A 16,077-nucleotide genomic window follows, 5' to 3' on the forward strand; every position below is an offset into this window, starting at 1 on the left:
GCCTCCATACGAATCCTAATTTCTCTAATCTTATCTTCATGGTTATTGGTGGCAATAGAATCACTCTGCCTGTTCTCTAAATTTTGTCAACAGTGTTCCTAAAAAACAACAACCAGAAGCATCTCTGTAATAACTGCGTAATGTTCGAACCTACATCTACGTCCATACTCCACAAGCCACTTGACGGGGTGTGGTGGAGGATACCTTGAGTACCTATATCGGTTCTCCCTTCTATTCCAGTCTCGTATTGTTCATGGAAAGAAAGGTTGTCGGTATGCCTCTGTGTGGGCTCTAATCTCTTGTTTTTGCCTCATGGTCTCTTCGCAAGATATACGTAGGAGCGAGCAATATACTGCTTGACTCCTAAGTGAAGGTATGTTGTCGAAACTTCAACATAAGCCTGTACCAAGCTACTGAGCGTCTCTCCGGCAAAGTCTTCCACTGGAGTTTATCTATCATCTCCGTAATGCTTTCGTGATTAGTAAATGATCCTGTAACAAAGTGCGCTGCTCTCCGGTGGATCTTCTCTATCTCTTCTATCAACCCTATCTGGTACAGATTCCACACTGCTGAGCAGTATTCAAGCAGTGGGCAAACAAGCGTACTGTAACCTACTTCCTTTGTTTTCGGATTGCTTTTCCTTAGGATTCTTCCAATGAATCTCAGTCTGGCATCTGCTTTACCGACGATCAATTTTATATGATCATTCCATTTTGAATCACTCCTAATGCGTACTCCCACATAATTTATGGAATTAACTGCTTCCAGCTGCTGACCTGCTATATTGTAGCTGAATGATAAAGGATCTTTCTTTCTATGTATTCGCAGCACATTACACGTGTCTACATTGAGATTCAATTGCCATTCCCTGCACCATGCGTCAATTCGGTGCAGATCCTCCTGCATTTCAGTACAATTTTCCATTGTCACAACCTCTCGATATACCACAGAATCATCCACAAAAAGCCTCAATGAACTTCCGATGTTACCCACAAGGTCATTTATGTAATTGTGAACTGCAACAGTCCTACGACACTCCCCTGCCGCACACCTGAAGTCACTCTTACTTCGGAAGACTTCTCTCCATTGACAATGACATGCTGTGTTCTGTTATCTAGAAACTCTTCAATCAAACAATTGGTCTGATAGTCCATATGCTCTTACTTTGTTCATTAAACGACTGTGGGGAACTGTATCTAACACCTTGCGGAAGTCAAGAAACACGGCATCTACCTAGGAACCCGTGTCTACAGCCCTCTGAGTCTCGTGGACGAATAGCGCGGTCTGGGTTTCACGCCATCATCTTTTTCAAAACCCATGCTGATTCCTACAGAGTAGATTTCTAGTCTCCAGAAAAGTCATTATACTCTAACATAAGATGTGTTCCAAAGTTCTACAACTGATCGACGTTAGAGATATAGGTCTATAGTTCTGCACATATGTTCGACGTCCCTTCTTGAAAACGGGGATGACCTGTGCGCTTTTCCAATCCTTTGGAATGCTACACTCTTCTAGAGACCTATGGTACACCGCTGCAAGAAAGGGTAACATAGAAGACTGGTAACAAAGCAACTGGCCCACACCTGAATCGATTCAGTGTCTTCCTTTAATACACACTAACAGTACTCATTAGTGTCCTTTAGACATGAACCACACTTTCCTAAAATTCTTCCAATAAATTGAGGTCTATTTGTCTTCCCTAAGATCGTTACATGCTCATTCCATTTGATATTCCTTTGCAATGTTACACCTATATATTTAATCGACATGACTATCAAGCAGCACTATACTAATACTATACTCAAACTCTATGAATTTGTTTTGCTACTCATCTGCATCAACTCTCATTTTTCTGTATTTAGAGCTAGTTGCTGTTCATCACACCAACTAGAAAATTAGTCTAGATTATGTTGTAACCTCCTGAAGTCACTCAACGATGACACCTTCACGTACAACAAAGAACATTAGCAAACAGCCGCAGACCAGTGCTTACCATGTCAGCTAGATCATTTACATATACAGACAACAGCAGCAGCAGTCCTATCACAGTTCCCTGGGGAACTCCTGTCAATACCCTTGTCTGATTAAGACTTGCCGTCGAGGACAACATACTGGATTTGTTCCTTAAGAAGTCTTTGAGTCACTCGTGCACCTGGGAATGTATTCCGTATCTTTGGTAACAGTTGGCAGTGTGGCGCCATGTCAAAAGCTTTACGGAAATCTACGAATCTGGAATCCTATTGTCTTTCAACAACGGTTCTTATTTTTTTATATGAGAATATGTACAATGATTCTGCAGCAAACTGATTTTAAAGATATTTATAATATTCCTATCCTGTTCTTTTATCCTTCTTATACACAGGAATCACCTGCACTTTTTCCCAGTCACTTGGGACTTTGCAACGAGTGAGAGATTCGCGATAAATGCAAGGCAAGTATGAGGTGAATGCTGTGGAGTGCTCTTTTTAGAACCGAGCTGGGATTCCACCAAGATACCATGACTTATCTGCCTTAAACTCTCTCAGGTGGTTCTGTACACCAACAACGCTTATTACTTTGTCCTCCATACACAAGTCTGTGCAGTGGTCAAACGATGGTATGTTTGTAAAATTCTCCTGTGTGAACCATTTCCTAAATATAAAATTTAAAATCTTTGGCTTTCATTTTGCTACCTTCAACTGCCACATCAGACTGATCACTGAGTGAATGGATAGAAGCCTTAGACCCACTTAATGATTTTATGTAGCATCAGAATTTTCTCGGGTTTTCGGTAAGCTCTACTGCTAAGGTATAACGGCAGTATTTGTATCGATCTTTTCATAGATGTACAAATTTCTATTAGCTTTTGCCTGTGATTTGCCTGCTCTCTTTTGAATCAAAGAGAGTGCAACAAACAGCCTTTGCTTCCTCAGCATTTTTCGAATTTTGTTAAACAACTATTGCATGTGCTTGAAGAAGCATTTCACGGAAGTGGCCACAAATGTGGATGTTTATGCATGGTCTGAAGTTTGTTATGAACCCTAATCCCTTGGGAAACCTCTTCCTACAGCAGACATCCAAATGACTATCCCAGAACATGGAGGCACAGTAGCATGACCTGTTTGAAGGATGCCTAAGGAATGGCTTCCAGATGCAACAAAAATCTGATTTATTTCGTTTAGCTATTGACTAAGTTTAAAAATTGGTAACACTGTCATAATCTACTCTAACAGGTATAATCTCATGTGAGAAGTTCAACACAATAATAAAAGTACTACAGTCTCTCAAGACAATGTAATTGACGACATGCAAATGCCTGGATATTATTTATTCAGTATTTGTCAATGAGAGCACTTAGGGACTTACAACAAACTCTTCACAATTTCAAACCTTTGACACTCTGTCGCTGACACTCCCCACAAAATGATGCAAGGAAAAAAGTTTATCACTTAGTAATTACCACTGTTCGCACAGTAAACCAGCAGCATCATGCATGACATTTTACTTTATTACTTTTTTACTACTAATTACTGACTACACTGGTAACACATTTCGCAGACAGTGTCTGCACGTCTTCCTGAATGTAGCTGCAAAATTATATCACTGAAGGACATTATTTCCCGGACACAATGTCAAACATTGAGATTCATGATAAACTGGCTTTTGCTTAAAATGCAGTGCAAATTATCCAATTTATATTCAACCAATGTTTCACGAGAGCACTAAGTGATTTAACAGACCTAGGCACAATTTCGAGCCTTTCCTGAACTTTTTCTCACTTACATGCTTAAAGCAAATAATTAACACATTACCTCTTTTGTAATCACATGTTTAAAGGTGTTTTACATTAGGTTAATGCACAAGTTCGTAGTGTTTTTGTTTTGCATGTTGGTGTTCTGCTTTCTATGGGTTTATTTATTGATTATTTTTTATTTGTAGTTCACTGTTGACATTTTAGTTTACATATTGTCATTTGGAGACGGTGAGCGGAGCTGTGGATGCTAGAAGCTCAAGTGCCAAGTGGAGAAAACTGAACATTTCTGACATTCTTCTGTTTGGGTTCAATAGAGGGGTGACAACAGCAGATGTAACCAGAAACATTTGCACCCTGTACGGAAATAACACCATTACATGAAGCACGGCAAGAAAATAGTTTTCTTGTTTTAAGGAGGATTGTTTTGACATTAGTGACTCTCCATGTTCAGGAAGACGTTCGAGGTATGATGTAGATTGTTTAAATGTTTTAAACCAAACAATCCATATCAGAGACCTCGAGAACTAGCAAATATCATGAATCCAGAATGAAATTTTCACTCTGCAGCGGAGTGTGCACTGATAATGAAACTTCCTGGCAGATTATAACTGTGTGCCGGACCGACACTAACTTGGGACCTTTGCCTTTTGCGGGCAAGTGCTCTACCGTCTGAGCTACCCAAGCAGGACTCACGCCGCCACCGCTGCCCCCCACCTGCTCTTATTCCATGTTGTCACCATCACTCCAGACTTCTTTGCATTAAATTTAAACCATTCTCTCCCACCACTTCCTCCTATCCATTTACGATTGAATGTAACTAGGCAGAAAAATGTATGGTACAACTTGACTAAAAGAATGGCTCATTTGACAGCAAACATCCCGAGGCATTGAGAAATAATTTTGTAATTGAGAGAAGTGTTGGTAGTTCAAAAGTTTCAGTCTTGACTACAGCACAAAAGTTAAATGGATTTAGGGTGCCGTAATTATGCAGAGATTAAGAAGCTTCAACAGATGGACTAGTGCATCACACCTGTTTTTGGAGTGGAGACCACAATTACACCTACCTAAAATAAATGAAGAGGCCTTGCAGGATACCAGTATCTTCTCATCTACGCTGAGGCAACGTAAGTTATGGGATATCTCCTAATATTGTGTCTGTGCCTTTTGTAGTGCAGAAACTCAACACGGTATGGACTCAGCAAACTGTCAGAAGCCCTTTTAGAAATACTGAGCCATGATGCCTCTATAGCAACATGTAGTCGCGAAAGTGTTACCGGTGCAGAATGTTGTGCCAAAACAGACCGCTCGATTATGTCCCATAACTGATTGATGAGATTCACATAAGGTTATCTGCCTCACCAAAGCATTATATCGAACTGTCCAGAATGTTCTTCAAACCAATTACGAACAACTGTGGCCCAGTGACATGGCACATTATCATCCATAAAAATTCCATCATTGATTGGAAACTAAATCCAAGAGGGCTGCAAATGGTCTCCAACTAGCCGAACATGACCATTTCTAGTCAACGATTAGTTCAGTTCGACCAGAAGACGCAGCACACCATTATACAACCACCACCAGCTTGCACAGTGCCTTGTTGACAATGGGGTCCAGGGCTTTTTGGGTCCGTGCCACACTTTAACACTACCATCAGTTTTTACCAACTGAAATCTGGACTAGTCTGACCTGGCTATGGTTTTCCAGTCATCTGAGGTCCTAAAGGTAGGGTCACGAGGCCAGAAGAGACACTGCAGGCAATGCCGTGCTGTTAGCAAGAGCACTAGCGTCTGTCGTCTGCTGTCGTGGCCCAGTAACACCAAATTTTGCCACATTGCCTTACTGATACATTCCTCGTATGTCCAACAATGATTTCTGGGGTTATTTCACATAGTCTCGCTTGTCCGGTAGCTCGATACACGAACGTCGTTGCTATCTATCATTAAGCGGAAGCCATTAGCCCCTACACTGTCCATGATAAGAGGTAATTCATGAAATTTGTTGTTTTCGGCACACTCCCAACATTGTGGATCTCTGAATATTGAATTCCTTAATGATTTCTGAAATGGAATGTTCCATGCATCTAGCTGTAACTGTCATTCCATGTTCAGAGTTTTAATTCCTGCTATATGACCATAATCACGTCAACAACCTTTTCACATGAATCATGCGAGTATAAATGACAGTCCGTTAATGCAGTGCCATTTTACAGCTCTGTATACATGCATATCACCATGCCATTAATTTTGTCACTTCAGTATAACCAATGCATTAATATATTAATACATTCTCTCTCTCTCTCTCTCTCTCTCTCTCTCTCAGCACTGCACACACAGAAAGCAAACTATCAAGGGATCGTTTAGAGCTAAAAAAAATTAGCACTGTGTCCTCTGCCACCACCACATTATATGCCATGGACAACAGAAGGAAACCATTATCATGGATGAAGAAATAGGTAAGCAATCATTGGGGAGGGGGGGGGGGAGGTTATTCCAGAATTGGGTTCCTGTTACTGAAAGGGACTTTGAGAAAGTGGCTGAGAAATGGTGCGGTACAGAAAGGATTGCGCTCAGATGGTGTTTCTGCCATGTTGTTCAGACAAGAGCATTAACATCGAGGAGAGGTATAAGAGACAATGTTTGTTAGTACGACAGTAGAGGAGACAGAGGGTATGGAAATCTCTGTGCTTGTCTGCGGATAGCTATGCATATGGTGGTGACATACAAGCAAAGAGCTGAAAATCAGATATAACAAAGACAGGCATTCATAACCAGTTCCAGGCATTGTGAACATCCCTCAGAAAGGACTTTCAGCCTAACATCACTGTAATCAATAACTGGAGGTGTAAGTTTTTGCACACGATTTTTTTTCAGGTCAGGAGATAAAGGGCTTTTTATATTTTTATAGTGCATGAAGTGGTGCTGATGCCTCCTTGTACATGGCAGTTGGGTGCTGAGTCCAATGTAGATTTTCATCTATTATTACTCCTGGACTCTTTGCTGAGGGAGGGTATTGACAGACAAATGGTAGGGATTCCCAGTATTTCCAGTTAATGAGCCTGTAAGACAAACCAGTAAGACTTGTGTTTTTAGGGGCTCTTTACCCCTACATTCTGTGCTCATTTGATAGTGCACACAGGTCAGTCCTTAAATACTCGATAGCTGTCTTCGGGTTTATTAGCCCTGTTGTAAATTTGAACACTCATATGTTCCTTGCACCAAGCTGCCACCATCTACCTCCTTTGTTCTCAATACCACTTTGTCAGTGCATTGCAGATGTCCTTACTGCACATCAGTACACACCAGAGTGTATGCTTCACTTTCTATTGGCAGCATTTGTGTATCATCGACAGAATTTTCACACACAGATACAGTAGACGCTAGAGCAGACGAGATGCACATTTTTCCGATGAAGAGCTGAAACCTGGTTTTATTACAAAATCTTGCATTCAGTAACAGTACTTTCACTGCATTTCTGAAATCTATATACCTTAAATAGGTGCAGAAAATAATGTCTTTGAGATGAATTTCTTCTTGCCGAACACAAGTTTGGATCCTCTCCTGAAAGTTACGCACAGCTCTCTCTCCAAATTTCATTCAGCACCAGCTTCAATTTCCTGACAAACGGAAATTGTGAGGTCACAGGTCCACAGTGTGGGTGTGGTGCCAAGTAACATCACCACATTGTGAAATAACATGTCCTGGGAAGATTTGTCAAACCACTTTCAATGATACTCTGACCATGTGAGTTATGAAACTTCCTGGCAGATTACAACTGTGTGCCGGACCGAGACCCGAACTCGGGACCTTTGCCTTTCGCGGGCAAGTGCTCTACCAACTCGGTCCGGCACACAGTTTTAATCTGCCAGGAAGTTTCATATCAGCGCACACTCCACTGCAGAGTGAAAATCTCATTCATGTGAGTTATGGTACCACCCTGTTGGAGCCACATTTTCACACGTTCACCCGACACCTTTCAAGTTTTGGACAAGAAGTTATTTAACATTTCAGGGTAGCATGCTATCACAGTAACTTTGGTCTCCCCCCCCCCCCCCCCCCCCCCCCCCAAAAAAAGAAGTAAGATCCAACAATACGTATATTGGGGATACCGCACCACAATCTTACTTTTAAGCTGTGGTGAGATTTTTTGTGCACATTATGTGGGTTCCCTAACACCCAGCACCAACAGTTCTGTACATTAACATAACCACACAGAGGAAAGTGGGCTTTGCCATTCTTGAATATTGGCACATCTGCATATTCCATAAAACAGCACCCATTATGCCACAACATTCTCTGTACAGCACAAAATCCATTTCACTAAGTTGTCGGATGATCATTATTTTGTAAGGGTGAAATTCAAGATTATGTAAGATGTGATGAAACAAACAATGTGACATACTCGGTACACAGCCTGTCACCTAGCCGATCATTTTGGACTAGCAAGAAGTCCCGTTGTCACTGTTTTCTAGAGTTCAAACTGAACGGGGAAGACCAGGTGGTTTCTGTTTCGTAACAGATCCAGTACTTCTAAATGCTGCAGCCCACTAGAGTATAGTGCTTTGATCTGGGACTGCACCTCTGTGTCCGACAAATTTTTTGTGTGAAAGACGTTTAACTCTGATTACAGAATCATTGCTTCTGTAGAACTACTCAATCACACTACATTTTTTTGAGGAAGTATATCTGATAAAGAATTACAGGATATTTGTTGACACACTTGCTGACTTTTTTCATATAATCACCATTCTATTCAATGTAGGTAGTGAGCTGTGGCACAAGCTTCTTTATGCCCTCCTCTAGAAACTCTCCTGTCAGCTCCTTCACCCACTTCACAACCTCTTTCTCCACCAGATTACCAGTTGAAAATTTAATTCCACTCTTATGCACCTTCAGGGAGGCACAAAGATAATAATCTGAGGGTGCGAAGTCACGGCAGTAAGGAGGGTGGTTCGAAACATCCCAACAAAATGAGTTCAAGAGTACCTCAGTGGCTCCCTTTGTAAGGATAGGTGTTGGCATACAACATAGCAGAATCCTCTTGTCAGCATTCCCCTCTTTTGATCTGAATGCTACTTTTGAATTTTTTTATGGTCTCTACATCTTAATGCACTGATGGTCTCCCCAGGAGGCAGGAATTCTAGCACACTGATGCCTTTTCAGTCATGAAACACTTAGGCCATGATTTTTGTTGCCTCACATTGTGGGTTTGCATGTTTTTGGTTGAAGTGGAATTAGTGTAATGGCATTGTGATAACCATCTTTTTGTCTCTGGTGTGTAACCAGCATCCCACGTTTCATTTCAAAGTCACAGTGGAGCTCAGAAAAACCACACCTTGCAATTCAAGTCGCTCGAGACACTTGCAAGCACTACTGACCCAATTTTTGTTGTGGTGCTCTATCCACTGTTCTGGGGGCCATCTTGCACAGTTTCCAATATCCAAGCCATTCTGTGCATGTCTCCTGCAACAGTTCTACAGAGTTGTGGAAATATCACAGAAATTTCATCCACTGGCAGCTGCTGGTCTACACAAGCCGTTTTCCAACTTTTCTTTGCACCAACTCAAGTTACCTGGGAAGTGTTCCACACCTCTGTTCCTCTCATGAACATTTGTTCTGCCTCCATTAAACTCCCTACACCACTGAAACACTCGTGTGTCATTTCTTCTGCAAGTAGGAAGCAGATCACAGTTTGTGGCTTGCACTTGGTCAAACTTCTTACAGACATCTTTCAGCAACTGAGTATACCAATAGAACAGCCACATATTTAGCCATCAAAATTGCTCACTCATTTAAAGATCCATTCAGTGGAAAGTTGTCTAAGTCACACCAATACTGAAGAAAGGAAAGAGGAGCAATCCACCAAATTACAGACCCATATCACTAACATCAATTTGCAGTAGGATTTTGGAAGCTGTACAGCATTCCTTCAAACATTATGGATTATCTCAAAGAGAACAATTTGACTAACATCCAACATGGATTCTGAAAATATCATTCTTGTGAAACTCTACTAGCTCTTTATTCTCATTAATTTATGAGTGCTATAAACAGGGGATGTCAAATTGATTTCCTATTTTTTGATTTCCACACGGCTTTCGATGCCTTTCCTCACAAATGACTTCCAATCAAGCTGGAGTCTATGGAGTATTGTCCCAGTTGTGCGACTGGATTCAAGATTTGCAGTCAGAAAGGTCACAGATCATAATAACTGACGGAAAGAGTATAACAGAAGTGATATCCAATGAACTTAAGGATGTGTTAAGGCTCTCAGCCATTTCTGATCTACAGAAGTGACTTAGGAGACAATCTGAACAGCCCCCTTAGACTGTTTGTAAACAATGCTGTTATTTACCACCATATAAAGTCATCAGATGACCAAAACAAATTGCAAAACAACGCAGACATGAGATCTGTAAGGCACAAAAATTGGCAATTGACTAAGTAACGAAAAGTGTGAAGTCATCCACATGAACACTAAAAGGAATCCATAAACTTTTGGTTACACAATCAATCACAAAAATCTAAATGCTGGTAACTCAACTAATACTTCGGGATTACAATTACAAACAACTCAGATTGGAACAATCACAAAGATAATTTTGTTGGGGAAACAAACAAAAGACTTGTTTACTGGCAGAACACTTAGAAAAGGCAAACATCTAATAAAGAGACTGCTTACACTACACCCCCATGAACCATGGACCTTGCCGTTGGTGGGGAGGCTTGCGTGCCTCTGTTAAGAGGCCAGACAAACGTATGGTTACTGCAGGAGCAACAGTCTGGATGATTGACTGATCTGGCCTTTTAACACTAACCAAAATGGCCTTGCTGTGCTGGTACTGCAAACGGCTGAAAACAAGTGGAAACTACAGCTATAATTTTTCCCGAGGGCATGCATCTTTATTGTACGGTTAAATGACGATTTGTCCTCTTGGGTAAAATATTCCAGAGGTAAAATAGTCCCCCATTCGCATCTCCATTTGGGGACTACTCAGGACGACGTTGTTATCAGGAGAAAGAAAACTGGCGTTCTCCAGGTCGGAGCGTGGAATGTCAGATCCCTTAATCGGGCAGGTAGGTTAGAAAATTGAAAAAGGGAAATGGGTAGGTTAAAGTTAGATATAGTGGGAAATAGTGAACTTTGGTGGCAGGAGGAACAAAACTTCTGGTCAGGTGAATACAGGGTTATAAATACAAAATCAAATATGGGTAATGCAGGAGTACGTTTAATAATGAATAAAAAATAGGAATGCGCGTAAACTACTACAAACAGCATAGTGAATGCACTATTGTGGCCATGATAGATACAAAGCCCATGCCTAGCTGACTAGCTCTGCGGATGACAAAGAGACTGATGAAATGTATGATGAGATAAAAGAAATTATTCAGATAGTGAAAAGAGATGAAAATTTAATAATCATGGGTGACTGGAATTCGATAATAGGAAAAGGAAGAGAAGTCAATGTAGTAGGTGAATATGAAAGGGGGGTAAGGAATGAAAGAGGAAGCTGCCTGGTAGAATTTTGCACAGAGCATAACTTAATCATAGCTAACACTTGGTTCAAGAATCATAAAAGGAGGTTGTATACATGGAAGAATCCTGGAGATACTGACAGGTTTCAGATAGATTATATAATGGTAAGACAGAGATTTTGGAACCAGGTTTTAAATTGTAAGACATTTCCAGAGCCAGATGTGGACTCTGACCACAATCTATTGGTTATGAACTGTAGAGTAAAACTAAAGAAACTGCAAAAAGGTGGGAATTTAAGGAGATGGGACCTGGATAAACTGATAGAACCAGAGGTGGTAGAGAGTTTCAGGGAGAGCATTAGGGAATGATTGACAAGAATGGGGGAAATAAATACAGTAGAAGGGAAATGGGTAGCCTTGAGAGATGAAATAGTGAAGGCAGCATAGGATCAAGTAGGTAAAAAGATGAGGGCTAATAGAAATCCTTGGGTAACAGAAGGGATACTGCATTTAATTGATGAAATGAGAAAATATAAAAACGCATCAAATGAAGCAGGCAAAAGGGAATACAAACGTCTCAAAAATGAGATCAACAGGAAGTGCAAAATGGCTAAGCAGGGTTGGTTAGAGGATAAATTTAAGTATGTAGAGATGTATACCACTAGGGCTAAGATAGATACTGCCTGCAGAAAAATTAAAGATACCTATGGAGAAAAGAGAACCACTTGCATGAATATCAAGAGCTCTAATGGAAACCCAGTTCTAAGCAAAGAAGGGAAAGCAGAAAAGTGGAAGGGGTATATAGAGGGTCTATACAAGGGCGATGTTCTTGAAGACAATATTATGGAAATGAAAGAGAAAGTAGATGAAGATGAAATGGGAGATGTGATACTGCATGAAGAGTTTGACAGAGCACTGAAAGATCTAAGTCGAAACAAGGCGCATGGAGTAGACAACATTCCATTAGAACTACTGATAGCCTTGGGAGAGTCAGCCCTGACAAAACTCTACCATCTGGTGAGCAAGATGTATGAGGCAGGCGAAATACCCTCAGACTTCAAGAAGAACATAATAATTCCAATCCCAAAGAAAGCAGGGGTTGACAGATGTGAAAATTACCAAACTATCAGTTTAATAAGCCACGGCTGTCAAATACTGACACGAGTCCTTTACAGACGAATGGAAAAACTGGTAGAAGGCAACACCAGGGAAGATCAGTTTGGATTCTGTAGAAATGTTGGAACACGTGAGGCAATACTGACCCTACGACTTATCTTAGAAAATAGATTAAGGAAAGGCAAACCCATGTTTCTAGCATTTGTAGACATAGAGAAAGCTTTTGACAATGTTGACTGGAATACTCTCTTTCAAATTCTGAAGGTGGAAGGGGTAAAATACAGGGAGCGAAAGGCTATTTACTATTTGTACAGAAACCAGATTGCAGTTATAAGAGTCGAGGGGCATGAAACGGAAGCAGTGGTTGGGAAGGGAGTGAGACAGGGTTGTAGCCAATCCCTGATGTTATTCAATCTGTACATTGAGCAAGCAGTAAAGGAAACAAAATAAAAATTTGGAGTAGGAATTAAAATCCATGGAGAAGAAATAAAAACTTTGAGGTTCGCCGATGACATTGTAATTCTGTCAGAGACAGCAAAGGACCTGGGGGAGCAGCTGAACGGAATGGACAGTGTCTTGAAAGGAGAATGTAAGATGAACATCAACAAAAGCAAAACAACGATAATGGAATGTACTCTAATTAAATCAGGTGATACTGAGGGAATTAGATTAGGAAATGAGACGCTTACAGTAGTAAATGAGTTTTGCTATTTGGGGAGCAAAATAACTGATGATGGTCGAACTAGAGAGGATATAAAATGTAGCCCGGCAACAGTAAGGAAGGCATTTCTGAAGAAGAGAAATTTGTTAACATCAAGTATAGATTTAGGTGTCAGGATGTCTTTTTTGAAGGTATTTGTATGGAGTGTAGCCATGTATGGAAGTGAAATGTGGGCAATAAATAATTTAGACAAAAAGAGAATAGAAGCTTCCGAAATGTGGTGCTACAGAAGGATGCTGAAGATTAGATGGGTAGAGCACATAACTAATGAGGAGGTACTGAATAGAATTGGGAGAAGAGACATTTGTTGCACAACTTGACTAGAAGAAGGGATCGGTTGGTAGGACATATTCTGAGGCATCACGGGATCACCAATTTAGTACTGGAGGGCAGCGCAGAGGGTAAAAATCTTGGAGGGAGCCCAAGAGATGAATACAGTAAACAGGATGTAGTTTGCAGTAGGTACTGGGAGATGAAGAAGCTTGCACAGGATAGAGTAGCATGCAGAGCTCCATCTGCATCAAACCAGTCTCTGGACTGAATACAACAACAACAACAATAACTACAACACGACATCCAAATGCCTTCTCCTGGAGTACTGCTGAGCAGTACCTGCATCTAATAGCAGTGACAAACAATATCAAAAAAGTTCAAAGAAGGGCAGCTTGTTTCGTATTATTACAAAATAGAGGCGAGAGTGCCATTAGCATGGCAATCATTAAAGCAGAGGAAATTTTCTTTGCAGCAATATATTTTCATGAAATTTCAATCAGAAACTTTGTCCCCAGGGAGTGAAAATATTTTGTTGGCACCCATCTACACAGGGAAAAACGATGATCATAATAATATAACACTAATCAGGGCTTCTACGGAACGATTTAAGTGTTTGTTTTCCCAGTGCACTGTTCGATGAACCACCTGCCAAGCACACAATGCAGAGTAAACGTGTAGATGTAGCTGTAGAACTGGAAACTTGGGGCTACCAATGGGAGTTTATGTACTGCCATGTTCCTGCAATGCTCTCTCTGCTCAGGGGCACCCTCTACCACTCAGTGTTGCCAACCATTTAAAAAAAAACGAACACCAGCTCATTATGGTCACAGTAGATTTGCTTTTTGAACATGCTTCGTACTTAAAGTACTGTGTAGTATGCAGCAGCATGGACGGAGGTAGTGAGTTTAGGCAGGCTGGACAGCTCCACTGTGCCCTGAAAGGAACATGTGAATACGCACTAAATACAACTGCGTACCTGTAGAACCAGAGCCGGAACTACTGAGACACCCATCCAGGGACGCCGCTCTCCGCCTGTCGCAACGCCTGTAGTCTGGAGAAGGGTCTGCCGCCCGGACATACGCCACGTAGTGACCAGAGGCAATAGTCGCTCCGAGGTGCATTATTACACCGAACAGACGATAGCTGTGGGGGCGGTTTTCCTCCGCCAACGGACAACACGTCTCACAGAAGCAGCCGAGTGTGAGGGGAGTCGGCATGTAGTCATTCACCTTCGACACGCATACCATCGACCTGAAACACCGCACGACAATTTACTCTTGAGAAGTGCGAGTTTTCTATTTTACCAGTAGAACACTTAAAGACAGTACACTGTAATCTGATTAAAATTACTTCATAGTCGACATCTGTCACTCGCTACTGTAGTGCTATCACATCGGCTGCTGGCTACCACTCTGTTGTAGGTGACACAAACATGGCGAGTCACTTCAAACATTGCTCCGTGTTACACGTTACCAGCATTTGTGAAGCGGCCGCTACAAGGTGCGACGGAAATTCGATATGCTCTATTGACAGCTGATTTTAAGCTAGCAATGACTTAACTGCAGTAGATGACACGTATCGTAGCCCGGAATTTGAATTTGTATCCTAACCTAACCACAACCTTGCAATGCGCAAACGTATCTGAGAAAACGACACTAAACAATCTGCGACAGAACTAAAATCACGATCGCTCTGTTCATGGCTATTAATGCAAACCTCTGTTTGCAGCCATCAGAAATTTGGTTTCATGTAATGTCGTGCAAAACTTTTCTAATGTAAACCAATCGCTGTGATTATGGTAACTATATATGTGGTGTTGAATCATGTCTTGGGAGAAAGGATCTAGGAGGGAGGTGGAGGGGGAGTTCAGATCCAGTATTCAGGATCCAAACACAACAATAAAGGAAAGTAAACAAGATGAACTGACCAATTGTTGAGGCAGTTTGCCAATGTCACCTGACTATCACATAATTTTTACCAGATGTAGTACTACCATGGTTCTGGTCATTTGATGATGAACTTTTAATTACAGGGCATTTCAAGAAGAATACACGTAGCTCAAACATATATTTATTAAACTGAATGACATACGATTATGAAAGTTGGAACACATTTACAAATCTCTCAAGTTCCGATGACAAATATCCAATATATCTTCCACCAGCGGGACAAACAATATCACTTTGATACTGTAATTCCTCCCACACTTAGATGTCTATTACTGATGTTATGCCAGAACGAATCCAGTTCTTCAACTCTTCTAGGTTCTGTGGCAATTAGTATTGGTCATAAATGTTGCCTTTAATGAAAAGTCACAGGGCATCAAATCCGGTCACTGTGAAAACAGTAATATGCTTGGCATACAACGAGAAGAGTACGTCTGACACACAGTGGAGGCTGATCGGCCTCCGCACACAAACTAGCAACAGGATTCGTGCAATAAGGCCCAGCAGGAAGCCTAATACCCTCATGGTGAACTGCAGCCACAATTTTGAGCTATGCAGCCCTTGCTGATTCATAATCCTGGCATCCATATTGAAGCTGCATTCACACAAAGGCCTTATAAAGTTGAAGCAGACATGCCCCGTCTGTTCCCAAGACCTATGACTGATGCATTTAAGGATGTTTAAGGCCTTGAGAGATCTCAGTTTCAGTTCTTTAAAGTGAGGCAATCATGTCTGCTTCATCAAAAGTAAGGTCCAGATACTCTACTTTTTCATTAAAAGTGAGGACGGTATCCCCCAGTTTTGAATCAGATA

The 16,077-nt window shown here is 41.2% G+C and overlaps 1 protein-coding gene across 1 annotated transcript in view; it reads right to left on the reverse strand.

Annotated features, from left to right (window-relative positions):
• Positions 1-16,077, reverse strand: part of LOC126428356 (ubiquitin carboxyl-terminal hydrolase 1) — a 77,981-nt gene that overhangs the window by 9,625 nt on the left and 52,279 nt on the right. Inside the window, exon 8 of the mRNA XM_050090287.1 lies at positions 14,295-14,569. Coding sequence (XP_049946244.1) covers positions 14,295-14,569 — 275 coding nt within the window. The remainder of the gene's footprint in view (positions 1-14,294; positions 14,570-16,077) is intronic.

Source organism: Schistocerca serialis, chromosome 12 (assembly GCF_023864345.2).
Source record: "Schistocerca serialis cubense isolate TAMUIC-IGC-003099 chromosome 12, iqSchSeri2.2, whole genome shotgun sequence".
Lineage (NCBI taxonomy): Eukaryota > Metazoa > Arthropoda > Insecta > Orthoptera > Acrididae > Schistocerca > Schistocerca serialis.